At 37.5% G+C, this 27,761-nt stretch overlaps 2 protein-coding genes across 5 annotated transcripts in view; both read left to right on the top strand.

Annotated features, from left to right (window-relative positions):
- Positions 1–27,190, top strand: part of LOC114565487 (interleukin-15) — a 37,163-nt gene extending 9,973 nt beyond the window's left edge. The window contains exons 1-6 of one of the 4 annotated variants that reach the window (XM_028593582.1): positions 11,406–11,664; positions 20,521–20,603; positions 23,411–23,504; positions 23,755–23,793; positions 25,908–26,039; positions 26,346–27,190. In XM_028593582.1, the coding sequence (XP_028449383.1) occupies positions 11,605–11,664; positions 20,521–20,603; positions 23,411–23,504; positions 23,755–23,793; positions 25,908–26,039; positions 26,346–26,450 (513 nt within the window). In that variant the 5' untranslated portion in view covers positions 11,406–11,604 and the 3' untranslated portion in view covers positions 26,451–27,190. Of the gene's footprint in view, positions 1–11,405; positions 11,665–20,520; positions 20,604–23,410; positions 23,505–23,754; positions 23,794–25,907; positions 26,040–26,345 lie in introns of those variants that run through there. The other 3 variants (XM_028593590.1, XM_028593564.1, XM_028593572.1) reach the window with 3 other exon arrangements.
- Positions 2,163–9,606, top strand: znf330 (zinc finger protein 330). The gene is made up of 10 exons (XM_028593554.1): positions 2,163–2,286; positions 3,104–3,338; positions 3,430–3,449; positions 3,551–3,621; positions 4,852–4,928; positions 5,799–5,925; positions 6,045–6,149; positions 6,324–6,370; positions 7,514–7,631; positions 8,576–9,606. Exons 2-10 carry the CDS (start codon positions 3,219–3,221, stop codon positions 8,827–8,829), a joined length of 939 nt encoding a protein of 312 aa, XP_028449355.1. The 5' UTR covers positions 2,163–2,286; positions 3,104–3,218; the 3' UTR covers positions 8,830–9,606.
- Positions 27,191–27,761: the final 571 nt, after the last annotated feature.

The raw sequence follows: 27,761 nt of genomic DNA on the forward strand, positions 1-27,761 counted from the left end.
CTAATTATATGGTAATCAGACAAGACAGAGAGCAAGGAAGTGGTGGGGGTTGTGCTACCTTTGTAAGAAAGGGTGTACCCTATAGGGTGTTGGGTGCTGGGAAGGAACAAGAGTATGTGGTAGTGGAAGTATAGGCAGATAAAAAGAAAATAGTAATAATAAATTATTATAACCCTTGTAAACCGTTAGACTTAAATAAATTAGAGGGAATAGAAGGCCAGGATAGAGATAATGTTATATGGTGTGGAGATTTTAATGCCCACAATACACTGTGGGGAGGGGAAAAGACAGACAAAAATGGACAGGTGATTTAGGAGATAATGACTGATAGGAACTTAGTTTGTTTGAATGATGGTAGAAAGACTAGGATTGATATTAGTACTGGTAAAGAGTCAGTATTAGACCTTACATTTTTGTTTAGTAGACTGGCTCCAAAGTGTGAGTGGGAAGTGCATGGAGACGGCACTATTGGAAGTGATCACTACCCAATTATATGTAAATTGAATGTTGATATTTTTTTATTTTTTTTGAAGGTTGAGCATGAATAATAGTCATGGAAGGTGGATTTTCAAAGAGGCAGACTGGAAAAAATGTATGGAAACAAGTGAGTTGTATATTAGTTCGGTCCAAGAAACAAATGATGTTGACATAGCTGAAATTGAGTTGGACAGAGTATTTATATGGCTGCAATGGTTGCAATACCAAAAAGTTCGGGAAAGTTAGTAAGAAAAGCGGTTCCTTGGTGGAGTGTTGATTGTGACGAGGTAGTTAGGGACAGGAACAGAGCTTTTAGAAGATTAAAAAGAACTCATAACTTTCAACATTTGATTGAATATAAGCAAGCACAGGCTTTAGTGAGAAGGTGTACAAGGCAAAGGAAAAGAGCATACTGGAGGGATTATTGTAGCTCAATTGGAAGTACTATTAATATAAATGATATATGGGGAATGATTAAGAAAATGGAAGGTAATCGAAGAGAGTGGAATTATCCAATCCTTTCAGATGGAGAACAGTTAGCTATATCAAACTTAGAGAAAGCAGAAATGATGGTGAGGACACTGAGTAAGGTACATAGTTCTAGTAATCTCTTAGAAGAAGAAAAAAGGGGTAGGGAAGAAACAAGGAGTCTATATGTTGAGGTTATTCAAAAGAAAGGGAAATTAGAGGATAAGTACAATGTTCTCTTCACACTGAGAGAGTTAAGAAATGCCTTGGATAAGTGTAAGAATTCAGCTCCAGGTAAAGATGAAATTTGTTATAGTATGTTAAGACATTTAAGTGATAAGGGAATTCAGAAGGTTTTACATGTATTTAATAAAGTCTGGGAGCTCAAGCTTGTAAAAGAACTTCAAATTTCCTAAGTGTGTTCACAGTGGAGTTGTATGCAATTCTGATGGCAGTGCGATGGACTAAACAGATTCAGAACCAAAAAGTGTTGATATGTAGTGACTCTGTGTCAGCTATTAATAGTATTGGGAAAGGTGTTATCAAAGAGTCGTCAAGATCTTGTATATGATATTCTTCTGGCAATTAGAGATGTGACAAGGAGAGGGGTAGAAATATCATTCGTCTGGGTCCCAGCTCATGTAGGTATTACCTCAAATGAAAAGGCTGATAAGTTGGCCAAGGCAGCTGCTGAAAAGGAGGCTATAGATGTCACCATTAATCTATCCAAGGCGGAGGGTAAAAGTATTGTGTGGCAGGGAACAATTTTCAAATGGCAACAGCTCTGGGAGCAAGAACATAAAGGCAGGCATTTACTCTCAATCTCTAGTAAGGTCACTGACTCAGTTAATGTTTGTACAAGAAGGGAGGTTAGACGTAGGGACGAGGTTATTATTTCTAGAATGAGGATTGGTCACACGTTTCTGAACAGCAATTTATTTATTTTAGGTAAGCACCAGAGTGGTTTGTGTTCATGTCAGGATCCGGAGACAGTGCAACATGTTTTGATTTCTTGTAGAAATTATGACCGTCAAAGACAAGATCTACTCAGAAATTTGCTTGGAAGAAGTGTCTCTGAAAAGTATTTTAGAATTAGGATTAAGCGGGAGGGGAAAACGTTGTTTTTTCAAATTTTTAATAGACACTGGACTGTATCATCGGATATAGTGCATTAAGGTGCTAGTTCCGTAGCTGGCAGCAATGCAACGTATTGGCTGCCGGCTGCCGTAAAATTTCATAGAAGAAGAAGAAGAAGAAGGAACGAACAGCTTGACAGTATTTCTCAGCCCGGACGAATTTTCAGACCGGACCTACAAGAAGTCGGGAGTGCTGATCATTTCGGTAAATATTTGCAAATCAGACTCTTACATTTTAAATGACATTTAGATTTAGCATTTTGGGCCATTAATGTAACCGCTATACACCCTTAATATCAAATATAAACGACAATAACTAAAGTTAATTTAACGTATTTACCATGTGATTCTACGTGTCAGATCAACAGTCTCTGCTGTCTGCGACAGCTAACTAACGTTAGCCAACATTAACAGACATGTTATAAACTAATGGGTTAACGTTACCGTTAATGTTTTTACTTCATAATGCGTCAATGTGTTATCGATCATTGCCTTACTTATTCGATTCTGTGTGTATTTATGAACAAGAGAAGTCAAATAAAACAACTTTACTACTACTTACAACGTTACTTACTAACTTAGAAGTTTTCCTCGGTTAGCTTAATTTCTTTATAAAATAGTTGCGTCCCCACAACAGCACTTAGCAAACTAATGTTCCGTGTTTGCAGCAAGGGAGTTAGAAAGAAGGAAAGTCCTACAGAATGTTGTATTGGTGCCGTACTTTGGTGTAGTTCTATTGAAGGAGGCACATAGGAAGTCCCACTAAGTTATTGCGTTAACCAGGGTCCAAAATTAGCACCAATTGCCAGCCAAATGCTGGTAAAATATCAAATTGGCTAATAGATTTGATTTATTAACCAGCCAAAAAAACAATGGTAATCCAGTGGCTGGTAACATTTTAACATTCACTAGCCATTTAGCTGTTGGACGAAAAAGTTAACTTTGAACCCTGTTGTTAACGTATCATATCTGTGTTGTTTCACCTTTTTAAAATTAATCTTTCCATTTTTCTTGGTTTGCAGGTAATCAGACATTAGCTCTGTGGACACCAGTGTTAATAAACCAGCTGTTATCTCCGTGGACACCAGCCATTAAACCAGCTGTTAGTGCTGTGGAAAGCAGCCTGTTGAACCAGAGATGCCCAAAAAGAAAACCGGTGCCCGGAAAAAGGCTGAGAGTCGTAAAGAGCGAGAGAAACAGAATCGAGCCAATCGGGATGTTGTCGATGTGGCCAAACACCCCTGCAACTCTAACATGGTGTGTAGCTAAGACATAATGGCAACACTCAAACTATCACATCTGAAGTACTTTTTCTTATATTGTTCTTTATTGTCTTCTCTTTTTGTAGGACTGTGACAAATGTCAGAGGTAAGTGACTGTATTGTGGTATATAACATTTATTTAGGTAAAAGTATTTCTAGTCAACCACTTAAAACATTTTTTTCTCCTCATGTCATGTCACCTGGTAGAAAACAGAAGAACAGAGCTTTCTGCTACTTTTGTAGTTCAGTGCAGAAGCTGCCTGTCTGCGCTCAGTGTGGTGAGTAAACTGCACAGAAATGTGGAATGTTTACATGTATGTTAAGAAGTACTTTATGTTACTATAATGTTAAACATCTTACTAGTTAATTCTTCTCTCAAATCTTACTGTCGTCCCTGCCCTAGCTGTGGCTCCCAGCACCAAGCTCATTCACCAAGACGTAAATCCTTAGAAATAGATCATGAATCACTGTAGTTTTTAACAATAATTACTCAAACAGTTGTAAATAGTGCATTTGTTGGGGACTATTTTCAGCCACAGATTTACAGTACAGCACCAGGATAATGTATAAGGGATCAACTCAAGTCATAATGAAGTAACATGTCACCCAGTGCAACAGTGTGGTTCGTTGATGTGTTTTTAACAACAACAATGGAGGACTATGGCACAGAATAATAAGATACAGGTATACCACTCTTTAGCTGCACAGATGTTACATATTTTTTGGATTAATTAATTGTTGGTTTTGGTCTTTTAATGGGATTTGTTGATAATTTAAAAAAAAGTCCTGTAAAAAAAAAAAAAAAAGGTCAAATTTGGTGCAGCAGAGATCAAGATATATCCTGACTTTTAGTCCCTAGGAACGCATCACGTTTAAATAATATTGCATCCCCCACTTCCCATACTGCAACCTGACCTAGTCTTTTGTTTGACCCTCCTTAACCGTTATTGTAAAGGTCTTTTAATCCGCACGCCTCCAGTTTATAATTCAGGAGAGCTGCTTCTTGCACGCTTCTGGGACGCGCTGGTGGAATAATATGCATTGTTGTGACTGGTTGCTATTGCTGGCGCCGCCGGAACGCAGCGCATACGCTCCTGGTGGAATTTGGCCCTAAGAAAGCTCCTCCAGAGCCACAGAACACAGAACACATCTGTTTTCACTGAGTAGGATTAACCATGACAAGTAAGCTGATCCTCATGTGTCAAAACAGTGGCATTAAAGCCACTAGTCTAGATGTTGAAAATATTCTACTTTGGCGCTTCCAAGTGGTGGTATCTAAAAAGACACATGGCAGACAGCAGGACACTCCAATTATGTACTGCATAAATCTGTTTCTGTTCACAAACTGCTCCAAACAACTCTACTGTAGTCCAGCCTTAACTTCCTTGACAAAATATGGTGTTTTTTGGAAATTAAACCATATAAACCTATTCTGATATAACCTCCTAAATACAATTATGAACCTGAAAATGAGCATGATATGAGCACTTTAATGCTTGTGTTGTCAGGCAAAACCAAGTGCATGAAGTCATCAGATTGTGTCGTCAAGCATCCAGGCATCCACAGCACTGGAATGGCCATGGTGGTAAGTTAGCAACATTATTTTTTTTATTATCACACCGTAAGAATGCTTCTTTATTCTTTGATCCATCCGCACTTATCAATCCTTATGGGGACATTTGGTTGTTGCAGGAATGTAAGAGTAGGTACAGTACTAGTTTTTTAAAGTGTGTTTGTCTGTTAATAATGTGTTGGGTTATTTTAGTTCAAGCCATTATTTGCAAGTGTGCTTTTATTCATTAGGTGTGTTTTTACCTTGACATGACACAGTAATTTATTTCATCGAAACAAATGTTCCTTACAATGCAGTAAATTCTTTCTTGTTTAAGGTCAATTTATTTTTATGTATGTAGGGCTGGGACAATATGCTTTTGTCCTGATTTGATTCTTTCAAGATACATGGCTGCCGATTCAATTTGTATTGTGATTTTCATTTATTGCACTTCTAAGTATTGTGATTCAATAGTATTGAGTTTTGTTATTTTCTGTTCCTTCTTTAACTAAAACAAAAGTTTAATAATACACTTCTAGGGACAATATATCATGAGTCATTTCTAAAAACTAATTGTTTACTATAAAGAATGGACATCACAAGTCCTTTACAACATTTGTAAAGAAGTACATAACATGTTTTTTCTCCATTTCATGCTTTCAGTCTGTTTTGCTGGAAACGGATATGATACCGTATAAACAGAATATATTTTGGTGAATGATTGGTATAATAATAATAAAAAAATATAGATTCTAGGGAAAAAAATCTATTTAAAAATCGTTGCAAAATATCACGATACATACGATTTTCGATTCTCCCCCCTAGTATACAGTGGCATCAGAAAAATAAATCATGGCAAACGCTTTGCTTTTTTTCCATTGTAATTTTCTTCTTAACCACAAGGGAGCAGTATGTGATTTCTGTGAAGCGTGGGTGTGCCACGGCAGGAAATGTCTTAGCACTCATGCCTGTGTGTGTCCTCTGACTGATGCAGACTGCATCGAGTGTGACCGGGCTGTCTGGGATCATGGTAAGACACCCCCCCTCCCGTGTTTGTTTGAAATTCACCCGGTCGTATCAGTATCACACTTAATATCAATTTATGAGTTACTATGAGCAAATATCTGTATGTCTAAAATCCCTGAACAGGAGGGCGTATCTTTCGCTGTTCCTTTTGTCATAACTTCTTGTGTGAGGATGATCAGTTTGAGCACCAGGCAAGCTGCCAAGTCCTCCAGGCAGAAACATACAAATGTGAGTCATTTGGTTTTCTTTTCACAATCCCATTCATTGGATTTTTTTTGTGGTTAATGGGGAAAGTGAAGTTTATCTTATCCATTGAAGGGATGCTGTCTCGAGGGTATTTGTGCAAAAGAGGGAACGTGATCATTTATACTTTGTTTTGCCCTTCTGTACATTCTATTTTAGGTGTTTCCTGTAATAGACTGGGACAGCATTCCTGCCTGCGCTGTAAGGTGAGTGGAACGTTAACACACTGCAGCTCAATCTACAAAATGCACAAGTGGCTTGGCAGCTTATGATGGCATTAGTTTCCAAATCAATTTTACTGATATAGCAGATTTCATTACAGGTAAACTCGGTGTACTTTACATGAAATGTATACAACCAGAAGTCCCATGTAGAGGAGAATACAAGTAATAAAATACAAGAAAGGGAAGCAACTACAAAAGAAAACAGAAAAACCACCAACCTTTCAAAAGAAATCCCAAACCCTTTATATATACTTTATATATATATATATATATATATATATATATATATATATATATATATATATATATATATATATATATATATAATATGATAGTCTTCAGTTAGCTGAATCTAGTGAGTTTGGTGCTACAAGCGTTTTTTCCTACAACAAAACCACCGGAAGATCCCTCAGAAAGTAAAAAGTGTGTGTGGAAACAAAGAGGACATTTTGTACTGAAAAGACACTTTGGAAAAGTTTAAACGGTTGGTGCCTCATATTAGCTTCAGCTGAACTTAAGTGTGCATTTCTTCACAGAATGCCCTCGTGGATTTTTCCCCTTGTCTTGTACTGGACTCGTGTTAGGAAGTGATATTTCCACAGCCAGTATTAGGAATACTGTACCTCTGAAAAGAAATCCAAACTTTTCATTTTTGAAGCCCGTAGATCAGTCCCAACAGTTACATAAATACTGTCTGTAAAGTGAATTATCATTCAGCGTTTGTAAGAAAACCGTTTGTTTGTCACATTTGTCTTAACATAGATATACAATGGAAATAGGAATGGTCAGACAAGCTTTATCAAACTGTACAGGAGGAGAAAATACAGCTGGTATATCCTTCTCAGGGCAGGCAAGAAGGATATACCAGCTGTCAAGACATGAATACGTTGCTTTGATTTTAATTTAATTTATACTTTTTATTGATCCCCAGTGGGGAAATTACATTTTTAATTAAATTTTAATTGATTTAAATAGATGTGGATGAATTACATTACTTGTCTTAATGAGCCTGAACAGTCATGTGATTTATTTCTCATATTTCAAACCAGAACTTACACTATACATCAAGACGTGTGTGGCGTTAACATTTCCATGTGATAATTTCATATAACTGTGTTCATTCAGGCCTGTTACTGTGATGACCATGCCAAGAGTAAGGTCTTCAAACAGGAAAAAGGCAAAGCCCCGCCCTGCCCAAAGTGTGGTCACGAGACCCAGGAGACCAAAGACCTCAGCATGTCCAGTGAGTCTCAAAGTTGTTTTTCTCGTAAAGGAAGTGGCAGCAGCCTCGACTTCCCTGCTGAATGATTTTGAGAAATGAAACCGAAAGAGTGACAACAGGGACATTTTCAAGGAATTTACTTTATTTCCCGTACAAATTTGAAATAATTCCGTTGACGGTTGTTTGTCCACTCTGAAAAAACTCAGAAGTGTTTTTCCTCATTTCACATTTTTATTCAACTTTTACTTGCAATGTATGGTGATATTAACACATTTACTACACTTTTTTTATGAGAGCTCTTTATAAAAGAGGTGCATTGGACCAAATGGCATTTCATCCGTGTTTTATTAGATCCTCCATGACTAATTCAAATGCAACATTGCAGTGTGTAACCAATGTGTACTGTGATGTAATTGAGTTATTGAGCTTGAAGGTTCATCCTTGAACAAGGAAAAAATAACTTGACCAAAAGGAAAAGTGTTTAATCACAGACCTGATCTGTTTATATTTGTCTACATTAATGTTCCTTTTCTATTTGGTTTTCATAAAAAAATAAGATGTTTATATTTGTCTTGTGTCGTACAAAACGAGCAACGACATATGACTTTTCCAGCTACCCAGATAAGAAACAGAGCTGTACTTCCGTAAAAATCTTTATTTATCGTGCAGCAGAGGGAATATTTATTTCATCCATGCCAGTCTTTCAGGATTCTGGAAATACCTTTTTAAAACCGGGGTAAATGATGTTCAACAACCTTGGGTTTTTGAAAGATTGGCAGGTGTTTATTTTTCAGGTGCTTAGCTTTGTTAAATTAACTTTTAACACAGAGAAATAAATGTAAACTGCAGTGGATCTTTAATACACGAACATGATTTTCTGAAACCTTCCCTGACTTTTTTTTTGTCACTTCACCATCCCAGTAAATGAAACCAGAGCTAATGTCACATCTGTGTGTTCTCTGCAGCCCGCACGCTGAAATTCGGCCGCCAGGCTGACGTTGATGATGACGATTACGACGACGGAGCGTCAGGGTACGACTCCTACTGGAAGAACCTAGCATCTGGAGGTGGCCAACGGGACGACGATGGAGAGGATGACGATTATGAGGAAGATGAGGATGACGATGAGGAAGATGACGATGAAGAAGAGGAAGAGGAGGATGAGGAGGAAAAAGCTGCTGATTCCGTGGCTGGTCTTAAACTGGACGGGGCTGCCTGAGCCGGGGCAAAGACTGGAGAGCACAGTCCCATAGATCCAAATGAGTCTCAGCAGATGTTCACTTGTTACAATGCGGGAATTAATAATGACATACTTTAAGAATTCAACAACATAGCTGGTATAACTAAAGCTAGGTATCAACACTAGTACTGATACTTACTCTGAGGAATAGAAACGTTTTTCTACAAAACTTACTCAAGCAGCCGCACAGGAACTATAAGAATAGTAAAAATATACGTATGTATGATGCACAATTATGAATCTGACCAGACATTTAAAAGAGTTAGAAAATAAATTGAGGTTTCTATAACCATCCCTAGAGACGACTTGTTTTCTGCTTTGTTGTTACAGGCTGGATTAATGCACTAGGAGGCTCCATCGCTGAAATGAGCTGTAAACCCATTTTTATTAGGAATATGCACCATGTACATTGTGACACAGGCCCCTCCACAAGACAGCTAATAGAGTTGCGCAGTGGGAGGCCCCAAAAATGTTTTTTCAAAACTTAAATTCCCAATTCAAAGATTACCTTGGATGATTTTCTGTATGTTCCTCAACATGAAAACATATGAATCTCCTGTTAAATGTAACAATGCTATAAGTTTATGTTCTGATCATCAATTATAGTTATTTCAACTTTGTTTCGGAGATATTATGTTTGGCGTGGTGGATGGCTCTAAATACTACAATACCCATGATCCTCTGCTGCTGTACACTACCGGTCAAAAGTTTGGGGTCACTTAGAAATTTCCATTCCAGACAGAATACCAGCAGAGATCAGTTGCATTGTTTTTTTAATCAGGGCAGCAGTTTTCAGATTACATTATGTGCTTACATAATTGCAAAATGGTTCTCGACTGTTGTAGACAGAAGTGGCTGAAGAAATGCTTGAAATTCCATGCTTTTTGGTCTAAACGTCATACCCAAATTAAAAGTGGTACAGCTCCCATATACTTTGACACTTAGGGGTGTGCCTGATATCATTGGAAAGGAAACACTCAAGTTGTGTCAGGGTGATTCTAGGCCTTACTGACACAGAGTTACAGAGGCTAGAATGGAGATTTTTTCTTTCTGTCCAAGTTATAAATCTGTAAAATTATTAAAATACACTGCTGTAAACACATCTGACAGGTGACAGACAACACAGCATTAGCCACGTCTCAGCTTACTACAGAAAAAAAATTCAGAAGCTAAAAGACTCAAAAATGGATTTTATATGAATTCTTTTCTACAAATATGTCTGTGCGTTTTTTTATTTCTATTTGAAAAGTGCAAATAAAAAAGCCAAAAAACTACAAAATACAACACTTCTCAAATACACAAACAAACCCACATCAATCACCTTTCCAATGATATCAGGCACACCCCTGAGTGTCAAAGTATATGGGAGCTGTACCACTTTTAATTTGGGTATGACGTTTAGACCAAAAAGCATGAATTTCAAGTGTTTCTTCAGCCACTTCTTTCTACAACAGTCGAGAACCCTTTTGAAATTACGTAAGCAAATAATGTAATCTGAAAACTGCTGCCCTGGTTAAAAAAAACAATACAACTGATCTCAGCAGGTATTGTGTCTGGAATGGAGTGGAATGGAAATTTTTAAGTGACCCCAAACTTTTGACCGGTAGTGTAGCTACAGAGAAGAATACGGTCACAGGTGCAAGTTTGAGCTGTAGCTTGTAGCTGTGAACAAAAATGGAGCTATAGTTGCCAAATGGATCCAAACCCAAAAGCTGAATGTGAATTTCTTCAAGCTGCAGTGTGGTCATCATTTAAAAAAAAAAATTATCTTTCGAGTTTGTTTGCTCGCTGGTTATTAGCAGCACAACAGAATATTAATGTAAGTCATGTCTTATGATTGAAGATGATTCTTACAGAAATGGGAGTCTTAGTTAACTTCTCTACTTATGTTATTCATGTGTACAGACTCATACCTTTGATACTTTCTAAAGGAGTTGGTCATCCTTTGTGCTGATGATGTGATTTTTTAAACTCTGGGTGCCTGAAGTAACCCCTCCCACTTTGCAACTCAATAATGCATATTAATAATAATCCTTGAGGCCTTAATGACTTGAGTTTATATTGTTACTTTAGTGGTGTATATTCCTAAACAAATGAGCAGCTAATTAAATCCCCACTAACCACACACACCCACAAAGCCCATGTGTGTGGTTGGTAATCCAGCCCTTGTGACAGTCTGAAATAAACATTCATGATATATTTACTGTGTAATAAATCTGGTTCTGCTGAGGAATTAATTTGCAATCTGTTGTGATAATTGAATTGGGGCTATCCTGCTTCAATGCAACGCAAATGTCCAAACAACTTGACACATATGCCCTGGCCCTCATGTAATCAGCTGCGTTTGTGGAGACATGTTTGTGTTAACTATATGCCATTAAACAATAAAAATACTATTTGAGTGATCATATTCAAATGACTGGTGGTTTTGATCGTTGTGGCTTAAAGGCTGACTAAACTATTAATCTGTGCAATTAAAAAGAAATCTATCAACAGCTCCCCTGCTAGTACTGGCGAGTAACAAAGTGACGAATCAAAGGAGGAGTGAACTTGAAGTTAACATTTGCGAGCAGGGCGTGTGTGAGTCGGTATCCGGAGCGTTATCTGGTCCGCAGTCACTGTCGCCTCAAGCGTTAATAATGCTTAACACGGACCAATGAGACAAAAGAGCTTTATAAGAACAAGTGAAATGCAAAAATGTGATCTTGGCTTGTTGCTCCGCTGGGTAGGAGAGAGACCGCTGCTGCTACGCAGATGACAGACTTCATGACGGCGCTCCCCGTCCAGCCCATATACCCCGGAGACCTGCAAGCGGTGAGCTGACTTTCTGTGTGTGTGTGTGTGTGTGTGTGTGTGTGTGTGTGTGTGTGCGCGCGCGCGCCACAAGTGTAAACAACCTGTAGCCTAACTACACCTCAGATTCTGGACTTGTAGTACATGTAAACATTTTAATTTAGGAAGACAGAAAGTTTGGTGCGTAATGATCGGAGGTGCGTCAACTTGGTGATCCACGTGCGTCCACGGGAGATATTTAAAATGCTGTAGGTGAACCGTGCACCATTATGGTTATTTGGTTTAAACCAAAAAAGGCACCAGTGGCCTACCGTACCCCCACTGGTTTAGTTTCATTTTCAGTTGGTGCAGAGGACATTATCTGGCTCCTCCTTCAGTTAGGAGATAAATAAATAAATAGCTCACTTTCGTTTCAGTTTGCACTAACATTAGTGTTGCTTATTACAGATGAAGTCTGATTACTTCTAATGCCAAATCGAAATAATTTAACATGTTTTGTTATAGGCTATTAGGCTAATCTTGATGCATTTCTGTATCAAAACCCGGCACATGAGGGAAATATAACAATTAGCCTACGTCTGACAGCGGGGACGTAGTAAACAAATCAGAACGCGAATTTAAACATCTGCCCAAATTGTTTCTGCATACCCCTCTGACACTGGGTAGTTGCGCCCCTGGCTCCGACATGACGAGTCGCTCCAACAAACACCTGCTCAGTTTGAATGACAGAAACAATTGGCATATATTTGTTTAGGGTGAGGCTATTTGCACCCCTGGTACAATTAGCAGTGGATGACATTCGTACTGGTGCAATTAGAAGAGCTACCCCGCCGGTACACAGCAATGTGTTCTATTAATACCCCGTCTGGTACAAATATCAATGTATGCTATTTGCACCCCTGTGCATTTACAGTACCTTGGCATATGTTTACACACAGTTATCGATGCTATCATGTATTACCCCTTTTTGGAATATTATCGCCCTGACATTCTTACCCTAACTAATCCCAATCCTTTTGCCTAAACCTAACCAACCCAACCAGAGCAGGCATATTCATGAGTCTTCCCCTACCACCCTGCAAAAAAAATGTCGCGTTCGCGGGCCCTGACTTGCGCAAAGACTGCCAGACCAAAGCCACTACCCGATCCGTTCCACCTGCACAATCCGTTCTGCGCATGCGCAAGATGATAATATTGTTTTACGACCTGCTGTCAGTACCCGATCCGCACAATCCGTTCTGCGCATGCGCAAGATGTTCACGCATGCACAGATGATAATACTGTTTTACGACCTGCCGATCTGTTACACGCTAGCCTCCACCCAAGCTAACGTTAGTTTAGCTAACAGCTAATTCGGCCAAATGCGTCCTTCTAACAAGAAATATTTTGGCATACTATCCGATACAACCACAATTGGCCCCACTATCAATTCAAGGGTTCTCTATTCTGGATAAAAAATGCACTAACCACTTTATTAGAAATTGTTTTATTGATTATCTTTACCCTAAAATGCATAATAAAAATAATATACTACAAAAATTTGATAAAGTTTCAATCACTAAACTAAGAACAATGTATCTAACACTCCCTATTTCTCCTAAAGTGAAAGAAACACATTTCAAAGTAATGAACAACATTTACCCCTGTAAAGAATTACTGAGACTTCGCTTTGGTATAGATGATAATAAATGTACATTCTGTGAAAATGATGTTGAAACTACGGACCATATGTTTTTCTCATGTAATGTGATACAGAAATTTTGGTGTGATATACATACATGGGTTAAGCAACAGATGTCTTCATTCCCAACCTCTTTCTCCTGTGACGATATAACATTTGGATTGATATTGCAAAGCAAGGGTGTTGAGCTCTGTACTAATACAATTGTATGTCTAGCTAAATTCTTTATTCACAAATATAGAATTATGAAATCCTCTCCCAAATTTGTTGTTTTTTTAAATGAATTTAAAATGTACTTGAAATCCTTAAAAACTCTGAAAAGTCCTAAAGCAAAAAACATATATGATACCCTAAAACACTTCCCAGCTGAACAATGACATTTTTTTTTTTTTTTTTCCTCTTTGTTTGAATGTCTCTTCTCCTTTAATAACCATCCTTACTTTTGTTACTAAGACTACATGTATATTTCCTGTTTGTATTAAGTGCTGCTCCATCTGGCTATATTTTTCTTGTATCCCACTTTGTTATATCAAGTTTTATGCAGCCATGTTTGTTTGTAAATCTTAATATTTCAATAAAAAAAAAAAAAAACTGTAAAAAAAAAAAAAAAAAAAAAAAAAAAAGCCGACAAATAACGCATGCGCAGAACGGATCATGCAGGCAGAACGGACAGCTAGATTCTGTCTAAAATAACGTTAAGTCAAACATAATGGGAAAAGCAGGCTACAGCAAAATTAAGACTTTACAGTAACAATAAAGACAAGTATTGAGTGATTGTATTTTAAATGAGCACAAGTAAAGCAGAACTGACGTAACAGCTGTTATATATGTTAACGTTTGTTTTGAAGTTTTATTTTGAGGGTCTTTTAAAAGTTTGCATGCTGTCTCAGCTAGCGGTTAGCCGTATTAACTGTTAGCTAAACTAACGTTAGCTTAACTGTGGAGGCTGACGGACGGCAGATCGCTACAATCAGCTAGCGGTTAGCCAAATGAACTGTTAGCTAAAGTAACTTTAGCTTCCCAGTGGAGGCTAACGGCAGACCGCTATAATCACCTAGCGGTCCGCCCGAATTAGCTATTAGCTTCCCGGTGGAGGCTAGTGTGGGAACAGATCGGGTAGTGTTGTAAATCATCGTACCACAGCGCATGCGCGAAAATCTTGCGCATGCGCAGAACGGATTGTGCAGTTGGAACGGATCGGGTACTGACAGTCACCAGTGTTCTAACCATTGACCACTCACAGCAGGATTTAGTACAACTGTTTACGACTTGTCTTCTAGCCTCGGTTGCTATGTAACCTCACTGTATACAAAAAATAGGTAGCTACTAACTAACAAACTAACGGTTGTATGCTTTCACTGAAGACACAAGCGCAACTGTAGTATCCATTTTCTGCTAGAAATTCAATTGTTATAAACTTTAGAGACAAATATTTCCTAATATGGCAGTTTCTGCTGTCATGGAAGATGAACGTCCGCCATGATTCAACGTGTTTTTGGTGGTACGTCACAGGGTGTGAATAGCTCAGCTGTGTGGCTATTCGTACCGGGGGTGCAAATAGACACTCCGATTTGGGTTTTCACTCCAAACTAAAGGTGGCCTAAGAATAAGGCCAGAGTACACCTGCTGCTACTTTATCATACTGGTCTGAATATGTTAAAGAGATTTGTTGGGAAAAGGTTTGGCTATTACCGCACAGGATTTTCTCAATCAACAAAGTTAAAGAGATCTCTTTTAAAATGCTTCACAGGTTTTACCCAACTAAACATTACCCGCAGAAACTGAAAAAAAAGACATTGCTATCTGCTGTACTTTTTGTGGAGAACTAAACAAAACACTGGTACATGTATTGATGGTCTCACCTACATACCAAGAAACTTTGGACCAGATTGTCATATTTTATGCTGTGTGTTTGTGTATATATACTACCAGTCAAAAGTTTTAGAACACCCCAATCCAGGTTTTTATTGAAATTCATGCAGTTCAATGTCATATTGTACTCTGAAATGAAAGAATAGAACAAATGAACAATTTAAGTTAAAAAAGAAATCATGGAATCAATTTATAAACCAAAATGTATTCTAAATTTTTGACTCATCAAAGTAGCCCCCTTTGGCAGATATAACAGCAGAACACACTCGTGGCATTCTTTCTACAATGGAAATCAAATATTCTTCAGAAAGTTCTTCCCAACTCTGTTGCAGAACTTCCCATAAATGTGTGGCACTTGTAGGTTGCTTTGCTTTCACTTTTTTGTCCAGTTCATCCCAAACCAGCTCAATGGGGTTTAAGTCTGGTGACTGTCTGTGCTGGCCACTCCATGTTTTTAAGCTTACCATCTTGTTCTTTTTTCCTAAGGTAGTTCTGGCATAGCTTGGACTTATGTTTTGGGTCATTATCTTGCTGTAGGATGAACCCCTGACCAACTAGGTGCATACCAGAGGGTACTGCATGCAAAATGCTGTGGTAGCCATTTTGGTTCAGGGTGCCTTTCACTCTGAACAAATCACTGACCCTGGATCCAGCAAAACAGCCCGAGACCATCATGCTTCCTCCTCCATGTTTGACAGTTGATGTCACACACTGAGGAACCATCCTTTCGCCTTCTCGACAGCGTACAAAAATCCTGCGTGATGAACCGAAGATTTCAAATTTTGATTCATCAGTCCATAGCACCTTCTTCCAGACTTCAGTAGTCCATTGGCAGTGTTTCTTGGCCCAGGCAAGCCTCTTTTTCTTATTCTGACGTCTTAGCAATGGCTTTCTTACTGCAACTCGACCTATCAAACCTGCAGCTCGAAGTCTTCTCTTTACAGTTGAAACTGAGACTTGTTTATTCCGACCACTATTAAGCTGTGCTTGAAGCTGTTGTCCTGTGCGCCGCCTAACACGCAAGCTGTTGACTCAGAAACTTGTTTTCTGATTCTGTTGTGGCTTTGGGTCTGCCAGACCTCTTCCTGTCAGAGTTTCCCACAGTTTCTAAGTGCCTTTTGATGGTGAAGAATACTGTACTCACGGACATTTTGACTTTCTTCGCAATTTCTCTGTAGGAAAGACCAACATTCTTAAGTGTTATGATGGTCTGTCTCTCTTCCATTGTTAATTGCCTTTTTCCTGCCATTTTTATAGCAACACACTACTTTCTGCAGTACAATACTGTTCAAATAATGCTCACGAGGATATGGTACCACAGTGTGTTCCAACAATACTTTTATACAAACAGAGGGGGTTGTTAGTAATCCAGACAAGTTGGAACACTTGTGGGAATTGGTAGCACCAACTTTCAAAGCTTGATCAACCTCCATTGCTGCAGAACAGCTTTACATTGTTAACCCATTTCTTGTTCCCTTTTTTTTTTATTCTGAAATGTACATTATTTTTCAGTTTTGGGTAACCTTACTTTTTTTCTTTTGACCAGTAGTGTATATTAATATATATGTTTTGTGATTACATTCTGAATCTGCAATGTTCTCTGTCAGGTAAATCAGTAAGTCAGTAGTAAGCTATACAGTGGAGTTGCATATAAAGTGGTCTGGGGTCCTTCTGTAAGTAATTTTGGGCCACAATTTGGTTTTGATGAATTCTACAAGCAGCAATACCACAGGCCAAGCAATCGGCTGTTACAAACAAATATTTTTTAGAAATGTCATGCTATATTGTTTTTAAGCAATGGGAAGGGGATACAATTACCCGCCCTGATCGGCCCCTCCAACTCTGAGAATGCATGGAATTTAGAGAATGCCAGTTAAAATTACTTTCTGCTCCTGGCTTAGCAGAGGAACATAAAACTTGAAATGTCACGACCTACACATCATGACACTTGCAGAAAAATATGAATGGTTGAAGCAGCTAAAAACTAAGTCAATATAAATAAGTCAATAATCAGATATGTGATTTTCCATTACACCCCCTGCTGGAAATTAGATACAATGCATGTTTTTGGCACTTCTGCATTGGATTCACTTTTCAGACCCGGAAGCTACATCCATTATTTTTACATTTTTGCATCCTTGCCAAGAATTGCATCCACTCAGGATCAATCATTTCTGCAGAATAATGCATGTCCCTTAACACTCATCACTGCCGAAAATTGCATCCACCTCACAGGCAAGGAAATGCTACTTTGTCTAATAAAACATTAATGACTTTAGATGTTCTAAAATTATAGGCTTCAGATCATGTATCATCATTGATAAACATGACAAAGAAGTTTATATAGTTTTTAAACCACACTTTGCCTTAGACTCCTGCATCCATAGCTCTCCAGCTCAGCATCAAATACCAAAACCTGGGGGAGGTAACTGTTCCATCGTCCCTAGTGCCATTAGTAGGTAACTCTCCCCCTGAAACATCAGCTGCTGCCCCTTGTTTGCCTGGTGACTCCACCAGTGCTGTTGTCGTAAGTCAACTCTGCTGCCTGGTGTCTCTAGTGTTGGACAACCTGCTAAGCGACAAAAGCAGGGCTACTCCTTCGGGAAACAGCTGAGATTCAGCACATCTCTGCCATTGTTGTTGGACCGTCACCTGTCACACCCAAAACACAAACTTTCTGTCACCTAGATGCCTGTGTCACAGTTATAAATACTGTATGTATGTATGGGTATATATATATATATATATATATATATATATATATACACACACACACACACACACTGAATTTACACTACATCCCCAATTTATTTAATTTTTTATTGAAATTTTAGCAGTTCAAATCCAATAAATAGCTTGAAATGGTACAAAGGTAAGTGGTGAACTGCCTGAGGTTAAAAAAAAAAAGTAAGGTTACCCAAAACTGAAAAATAATGTACATTAAAGAAATGAGTAAACAATGTAAAGCTGTTCTGCAGCAATGGAGGTTGATCAAGCTTTGAAAGTTGGTGCTACCAATTCCCAGAGGTGTTCCAACTTGTCTGAATTACTTACAACCCCCTCTGTTTGTATAAAAGTATTGTTGGAGCACACTGTGGTACCATACCCTCGTGAGCATTATTTGAACAGTATTGTACTGCAGAAAGTAGTATGTTGCTTTAAAAATGGTGGGAAAAAGGCAATTAACAATGGAAGAGAGACAGACCATCATAACACTTAAGAATGTTGGTCTTTCCTACAGAGAAATTGCGAAGAAAGTCAAGATGTCCGTGAGTACATCATCTTCACATCAAAAGGCACTTAAAAACTGGGGGAAACTCTGACAGGAAGAGGTCTGGCAGACCCAAAGCCACAACAGAATCAGAAGACAAGTTTCTGAGATAGGCGGCTCACAGGACAACAGCTTCAAGCACAGCTTAATAGTGGTCGTAATAAACAAGTCTCAGTTTCAACTGTAAAGAGAAGACTTCGAGCTGCAGGTTTGATAGGTCGAGTTGCAGTAAGAAAGCCATTGCTAAGACGTCAGAATAAGAAAAAGAGGCTTGCCTGGGCCAAGAAACATTGTCAATGGACTATTGAAGACTGGAAGAAGGTGCTATGGACTGATGAATCAAAATTTGAAATCTTCGGTTCATCACGCAGGATTTTTGTACGCTGTTGAGAAGGCGAAAGGATGGTTCCTCAGTGTGTGACATCAACTGTCCAACATGGAGGAGGAAGCGTGATGGTCTCGAGCTGTTTTGCTGGATCCAGGGTCAGTGATTTGTTCAGAGTGAAAGGCACCCTGAACCAAAACGGCTACCACAGCATTTTGCATGCAGTACCCTCTGGTATGCACCTAGTTGGTCAGGGGTTCATCCTACAGCAAGATAATGACCCAAAACATAAGTCCAAGCTATGCCAGAACTACCTTAGGAAAAAAGAACAAGATGGTAAGCTTAAAAACATGGAGTGACCAGCACAGTCACCAGACTTAAACCCCATTGAGCTGGTTTGGGATGAACTGGACAGATTCTTTCCATTGTAGAAAGAATGCCACGAGTGTGTTCAGCTGTTATATCTGCCAAAGGGGGCTACTTTGATGAGTCAAAAATTTAGAATACATTTAGTTTATAAATTGATTCCATGATTTATTTTTTAACTTAAATTGTTCATTTGTTCTATTCTTTCATTTCAGAGTACAATAAGACATTGAACTGCATGAATTTCAATAAAAACCTGGAAAAATTGGGGTGTTCTAAAACTTTTGACCAGTAGTGTGTGTGTGTGTGTGTGTGTGTGTGTATATATATATATGTATATATATATATATATATATATATATATATATATATATATATATATATATACACATTATTACCTTTCAGCATCAAAACAATCCACCATGATTGTTTATGCAGGAATTTCTTGTATGCCCTATTGCCTGAATTAATGACCTGAAATTCAAACAATCTCAGAGCATATTAAACCCAGTTTAAGTCTCCCAGTCTCTTTCAGGCTTGATTTTAAAGTTCTTTTGCTCCTTTATAAGCTCCTAATAGTTTGGGACCAGCCTACATTACTCATTCTATGACGTTTTTTAATACTTCACAGCCACTTAGATTCTCTGCTGCTGTTTTTTTAAATGCAAAGTATCACACACATAAAAAAAAATCACAAACAAAAATTGACAGCTCAACCTTTTTTTTAACTATTCACCAAAACTATGGAACTCCCTACCCAAGGCAAGCTCCATGGATATTTTTAAACGACAATTGAAAACGTATTTATTCAGCACCGCTTTTAAGTAACTGTGTCTATCTGTTCATTTAATTATCATAGTTTACATGTTTTATTGTTCCTTTGCTTTCCCCTGTTTTATTTAGATCTTTCACATATTCTGTTGTTCTTGGCATACCTGTTCTTGATATTCGCTCCTCTGTGGTTTGTTCATTTGATTTCTTGGTTGTATTACACAAGTGTCTGCACTCGTTTGATGGGGATTGGTGATTTTGTTCGTTTTGTGGTTTCTCACTTTGTTGTAAAGCACTTGAGCTACACTCTCTGTATGAAAGGTGCTAAATAAACTAAGTTTATTAAAGAGACACTAAACAACCACAACAAGTCTTGCCTTGGGTCTTATATGTATGTTTGACCTAAAACACGTTGTTTGATTTTTATCATATTGATAACTATAAAATCCAAGTACTAATTGCTTAATAGTAGCATTAAGTATTAAGGCAAAATCGATCTTCCTAACCAGCTCTTTTTCTCTCAACAGTCTCATTCAAGCTTGACAAAATAACCCAGGATGACATACTAACATTTCCTTGTGTTATTTCTAGAAAGGCGTCCACTTCCAGTCGACCTGCAACCTTTGCAGAGAGAGCCACAAAACTCAGGTCTGGCTTTGTTTCTTAGTTCTGAGGTAGGCATACAGTGTGTGACTTGTTTGTCTAAACTTAAATATTGGTTATCATACATAAAAATGACAGAGGGAATGTTTGTGTTTACCAAATACAACACAAATTTAGTCAGATATTTAAGCAATATTACACTAGAGCAGTGTTTCTCAACGGGGGGTTCAGAAGATGATGGGGGGCGTTGGAAGCAATATTTTGGAAAGGGGGGCTGGACGAGACGGGTATCCTAATTTTTCTGTGCTTCTGTCAGCTTTGTTTGGCGCAGCTCCGTGCTGCCTTCAATGAAACGGGACGTCAGAGCATCATCTTAAATGAGCTCTGTAGCTACTACGTGAAGCTGCGTTCAGATAAGAAACAAAAAGCAATCGCCGCGACGTCCTGTTGTATTCTTTAACCCCCCCAATGTAGCACAAGTAGACTTTATATTTCACAGTAACAGTTTTTCGTCAGATGGTTTATTAAACACAACGTTTCCTACTGTACCTGAATGCAGCTTCATTTCACGGAGAAAGAGAGAAAGAAAAGAGACGTGCGAGAGAGATTGACTGTGCTTTGTTGTTTGGCAAACATTTAGCTGTTCCATAAACTCGCGGACAGTTCAGGGCTTGTGTTTGGTGTTTTAAAACGTTCTTATGGAAGCGATAGAGGCAGTGATGTCACTGACTCTCACACCTCCACAAAACACAATGCGGTGTGGGGTTGTGTTTTCTCCAAACGTTTTTTTTCTATTTACTCCCAAGACAAGCGATAGCAAACATAGCTAGACTCTTCTAAGCATTAAAAAACGGCTCTCACTAACTTTCAAAGGTTGTAAACTTATTTCCATTCGGCAGTAGGTGTCATTCTTCAAGTCGTTTGTCATCACCAAAATACTTTTCTGTGTGTGTGTGTGTGTAAAATCCTTCTGCTTTTATCCCTTGATAATTGCCAGCTTGTTTTCCGTTGGAACAATTCGATTTTAGATTTGAATGAAAAATAGATTTGAATGTTAAATTGCTAGCGGTTTCTGATTGGCTACTGTTAGTGTTTGTAATAATAATAATAATAATAATAATAATATAATAATAATAATAAGCATAATACATTTTATTTAAAGTGCATTTCATGACCCCCAAGGTCACTTCACAAACAAAAAAGGACATTCAAATTATAGTCATCTTGTAAAGGTGCTGAGGTTCATACCATGCAGCAGGTCTTTTGATAATACCTATTTATAGTTTGAATGTTACATATTTAGTCGTTCTGATTGGCTGCTGTTATTTAATTTGAATGTCAAATGGTTGCATTTTTTTTTAAAAACCTGTAAATATATATAATTTCTATTCACATGGCGATTTGATTTTTTGATTATTTTTGATAACAATAGTAACAACAATAATAGGCCTATATTAGGGCGTAATCATTAATATTCGGGGCATTTAGCCTACATAATATTTGATGGGGGGCGTTAGGGACCTGGATAATGGATAGGGGGGCGTTGGCACAAAAAAGGTTGAGAACCACTGCACTAGAGGGTGTGCTTTAATGTCATTAATGGAACGGTCAGGACCGAGGCACCTGAGTGTAATATTGTGATTATACCTCTCTTTGTACACAGTCTATGGATTATACATTCAATGGTTACCAACTAAATAAAAGATGTAGTCTATATTCACGACGTTCCACTTCCGGGATTGCTCCAGTGCTGCCGGAAATTCTGCCGGATGTCCCTCTTTTCGGCTGAACAGTTTTCTGTTGCACGAGTAAAACAACTTTTGAATGTAAACATGTTCCACCAAAACAAGTTCCTTCCTGAGGCTATTTTGCAGCGGCACCGTGGCTCTGTCGAGTGCCACCCATGACGATTGTGATTGATTTAAAGAAATACCAATAAACCAGACCACATTTTTCTCTCATCACGGAATGCTGTATGGACTAGCCAGACCCTCCTCTGCGGCGCTGTGGAGGAAGGTCTGGCAAAGCGAGACTAGTAAAGATATAACCAATCTTCATATTGTCTCTGTCTTCAACAACAACAGAGACAATACTAGTCATTGCTGAGTCAACCTCAGCTAGCAAACTTGAGCCAACGTTAGCTTTGTAGAGAATGTAGGATTTCCCAAATGGAATATATACCCTGCATATAAACACAAAGCTGCTTTGCTAGCTGAATGGTGTTGTAACTAACAAAAAATGTGTCATTCCCTACAAGTGTAAATGGCTTGTTAAAGGTGCTGTAGGTAGGATTGTGAAGATCCAGGACTTAGCCAAACATTTTTAACATCGACAACTTCTCAGTCCCTCCCCCCTCTCTGCTGAAGCCCAAACCAATCTCCTAAGCCCCTCCCCCCACAAGGGAGAATGAATGCATGTGCATGAGCAGTGATTGACACGCAGTTAAACCCCCCCACCCCCCTCCCCGGCCCTGATTGGTGCGTCTGAACAGGGAGCGGTGGATTTTTTCAAATCGCACTACTAGGTGGTGCCAGAGGAGCCAGATTTTTTTTTTATTACCTGTTTCATGTAGTTCTACTGGAACATAGGGTCAGTTTCAGCAAATATGACAGGAAGTTAGTTTTAAAAGTCTTACCTACTGCACCTTTAATACTGGGAAGGTTTCCTCAGAAGGGAATGAGTTGAGTATTGTATCTGTCTGCAAGATTACATCTCGTAGCTCAGTGTTTGGCATAAAGTAGTAGTGAGTCAGGAAAACATGCAGTACTTTTTAAATGCCTGTTTACTTTCATAGCCACTGTTGCAAGAACTAAAAAAAAAAAAAATGTCTACGTTGGCATAATTAATGTTTTGTAATCAGTGTCTCATTCTCTTACAGCTTCCTGAGTACATCTACATCTGCTGCGTTTGTGCCTGTGCCTAATACATCACATGCACAGAGTTGCTTGAAGAGTCTGAAAAACGCCATTGAGGTGAGAGAAGGTATTAAATAAAATAACATTTTGGTTATGTTTATCTTTTACCACTTATGATAAAAGCATTTGTTTTATACCAGATGTCGAAACCATCATGATTTTATGTTCACTTATACTTGTTGACACTTTCCTGTTGTGTACCCTTTTTACACATGTAATGGATAGTTTATGTTTTGTTTAATATTTGAAATATTATTCCCAACCCTAATCTTTTAAATTGTTTTTTATGTTTCGTACCCCTTTTCAGAAATCTGATGCTATGCTGTATGCCCCGTCAGCTGTCCAAGTAAGTTGTGACAGAACATGTTAAACTTTGGTTTCGATTTCAGTTAAGAGAACGATGAGAAGATCAGAGTACATGTCTGCATACTTCAGTCAATGATGTTCCAGTGTAAACTTAAAGGATATGTTTTCTTATTGTCTACAAATCCTATGGAAAAGACCAAAACCAACAATGAATTGATTCTACTAACATGTCTTTGTAGTCAAAGCCTGGGGGTTTCACAGACCTGTATTGACAAATAAATGCATCGTTGAGCTACATTGTTGTACTGGGTGACATTTTCTGTCATTGCAATGAACATGGCCACTGTAGTTTGAGTAAACGAGTCAACCTCCGCCCAACTGCCAGTAATACTCACTAGTGCACCAAATGAGTATTAATCCCTGACTGAAAATAGTTGCACCATTTACTCTTGTTTGAGTAACTTGTTTATAAAAACTACATTGCCCAGCTGATTTAGAAAATGACTTAATCATTCTTAGCCATGTTCGTGGTATGGCTCTATGAATGGTAATGTCAGTGACTCCACCACTTAAGTGCTGACTAAATCTCAAGACTTTTGGATGGATTGCCTTTAATACAGACATTAATGGTCTCCAGAGGATGAAGCCTAAAGACTTGGGTGATCCTCTGACCTTTCCTCTCGCTCCACCATGAGGTTGACAATTGCAGCTTTGAGTTGAATGTCTTAACTATTATATGGATTGCCATGAAATTTGGTACAGGCATTTATGTCCCCAACATTATGAAATGTAATAAGGTTTGGTGATTCCCTTTTCATATAGCACCACCATCTGGTTCAAATTTCAATGTGTGTAATACTTTGGTTTATGATCAACTACCTGCAAAACCATTCCTACATTCCTAGCACTATATTGTGACTAAGTGCAACATCACAGAGCTGCTAGCATGGATGTAGACTCTTAAAAATTATACTATATATTGTATTATATTATACTAACTATATATATATATATATATATATATATATATATATATATATATATATATATATATGTATTATATTATACTAACTATATATATACACACATATATATATATATACACACATACATATATACACAGTGCTGCACATAAGTATTCATACCCATGCTAAAGTTGACTAAAAAGAGGAATAAAAAATCATCTTTTGGAAATTGATCTTAATGCCTTAATTAAAAAAATGAGGAAAAATCCGACCTTTTAAGGACACCAATTTTTTTTTTAATGAATATTGTATTGTAAATAAATAAATGTTCTTCCTTAAAATACAGGGGTGATAATTATACATACCCCTATGTTAAATTCCCATATAGGAAGGTAGATGTTTATTTTTAAAGGCCAGTTATTTTATGGATCCAGGATACTATGCATCCTGATAAAGTTCCCTTGGCCTTTGGAATTAAAATAGCCCCACATCATCACATACCCTTTATATATATATATATATATATATATATATATATATATATATATATATATATATATATATATATATATATATATATATATATATATATATATATATATATATATATATACATACACATACACACACACAAATATATACATACATACATACATACATATATATATATATATATATATATATATATATATATATATATATATATATATACTGTATATATATATATATAAATATATATGACTATTTCTTCAAGCTTTACATCTGCAGTAGGAATAAATGGGCTAAGCGCCCCAGACAGGGCAGGGAACTCAAAGTATTGAGAGGCGGACTGAGGCATTGGTAGTTTTCGTCTTTCCACGGGATTGGTTGATAATAAGAAAAACATAGAATAATGCCAATGTATTCTTTCAAATTTAAACATCAAATTGCCATTAGTCTACAGATAAATTTTTCTATTTATTGTTCAGCACAATATTTGTCTAGCTAGGCAAGCAGTTGTACTATTAAAAAAAATCAACTTATGACAGAATTCACATCATATATTGATTTGTGAGCATACCTGCATGAATCATGGTGTGCTCAAAGGCCTGACACAGCTACAAAAACATGTACAATTTTGTTGATAACAGTTGATGTAACATATATGTAACTGCATGTGTCCATACTGATGCATTTCTCTCTCTCCTAGGATAACTGTAAAGTTATGTCGCTCAGATGTTACATATTGGAGTTGTTGGTGGTCATCATGGAACAAGAAATTGTGGGCCCTAAAGCAAATTGCATCTTTGATTTCAATGACAGACTGCCTAAAGATAACTTTGTAAGTCCTGTTAACAAATTCCTCCCTACAGTATAGTGTGCGTCTTACTTTTTTAACTACCTGTCCTTCTCTCATAACCACTGATGAAGCTGGTATTAACATCATCAGTTGTGTGTAAAACTGTATGCACATTTATGTTTTTAACAAATAAAGCTTTTCATGACTGATACATTAATGTCTCTACCACCAGCGCAACTTATAACATCACACAAACACACTTCTGTGTCATATCAACTTTTATTCATATTTTCACTTCTTAAAAAAAACTAATTTTATTAATTTTCAAATATGTCTCTTTACTTTTAGGTTGGCTGTCGACCATGTGAAGCATACTCACTTAAAAATATTACAGTATTCTTGGACGGACTAAATAACCTTTTGGAAGAAATGACTACACAGTTGAATACTTAGAAAACGTAATGAGATTTAAATAATGTAAGCTACACGAATGTATTTGTATATATTTGTAAATAATTAAGTTTTCCTTTTGTAAATTTTGTCACTGTAACTACGTCAACCTCTGACAAAGCGTACTGTCCTTTATTTTATAATATAACAGTTTAAATGTATTGAAGGACAGTACTGCATCTCAGGCCGTTGATTATTTTTAACTGTACAGATGAAGTCTCCAACACTCTGCATCACAATCTGCCTTCAGGTGTACAGGTTTGAGAGAAGTATCATAGAGTAGCAGCATGTACTGTATAGAATGTATAATATTAAGCTCACTGCTAAACACTACTGAATATAGCAATGTAGCACCTATTATACAGTATAATGAATGCCTAATGAATGCCTAATGAACTCTAGTATCTTCAGAATAGGTGCTCATCCAGTAAATAATATATCCTAACTATAGAGTCTTTCATTGTATTTCTTTTGTCTTTCTTATACCTCGTGTTTGTTAAAGGTGTATTTTAGAGTTTGTTTTGAAAACAATTGCTTACATCCAGCATGGCCATTCAGACTGAAAACCGAAGTTTGAGTAATAGATCCAAGAGTTTGAAGTATTTTTGTTTTGCAGATCCATTTTTTAGGCTTCAGTTTTTGGCCTCATTGAAAAAGATAAGGGAGCCACAAAGTGCTAAAGTTAGTCTGAATGCATAGTGTATCATTGAGGTCGAGCAAACATGCTGAGTGCATTTCCTTCTTTATCCAACACACTTTAAAAAATTAAATTGTTTATTGGTTACATCCATGTTTGTTTTCTAGTACTCTTCTTCTTCACTGCCTTTGTTGGCACATTGCTATGTTTTTTGGTGCATTTCCATTAACAACTGGTGTTTGGCGGAATAGCATGAAGCCGACATCAAGATGAGTGTGGTTGCCCAAATGTGTGTGTCCTTGTGCATCATACAAACAAATCGGTGAGCCAATTCATTATTTCATAGGGCTACTAGACTAGCTACTAGAGGTATGTATAAAAAGCCGAGAAAATTAAATGATTATAATCCTGTGCTCTTCACTGGTCTCATTATATGATACTCTGTTTGGAATTTGACACTAGAGAAATGAAATAAAAGTAGACTAAAAACACTTTAGAAATTACCTTGGAGGAAGTCCAGGTCTGTGATGAAGTTAAGAACAGAAATCTGCCAAAAATGACAGCCTGCCGTTACTAGCGGCTTATGCAGATGTATTCTTAGGTTTTCAATTTTGGGACTGATATAGGAATTTGGCAAAGATGGTCATCATTTGAGATCCAGAGACAAGACTCCATAC

This window comes from Perca flavescens, chromosome 2, assembly GCF_004354835.1.
Source record: "Perca flavescens isolate YP-PL-M2 chromosome 2, PFLA_1.0, whole genome shotgun sequence".
Classification (NCBI taxonomy): Eukaryota; Metazoa; Chordata; class Actinopteri; order Perciformes; family Percidae; genus Perca; species Perca flavescens.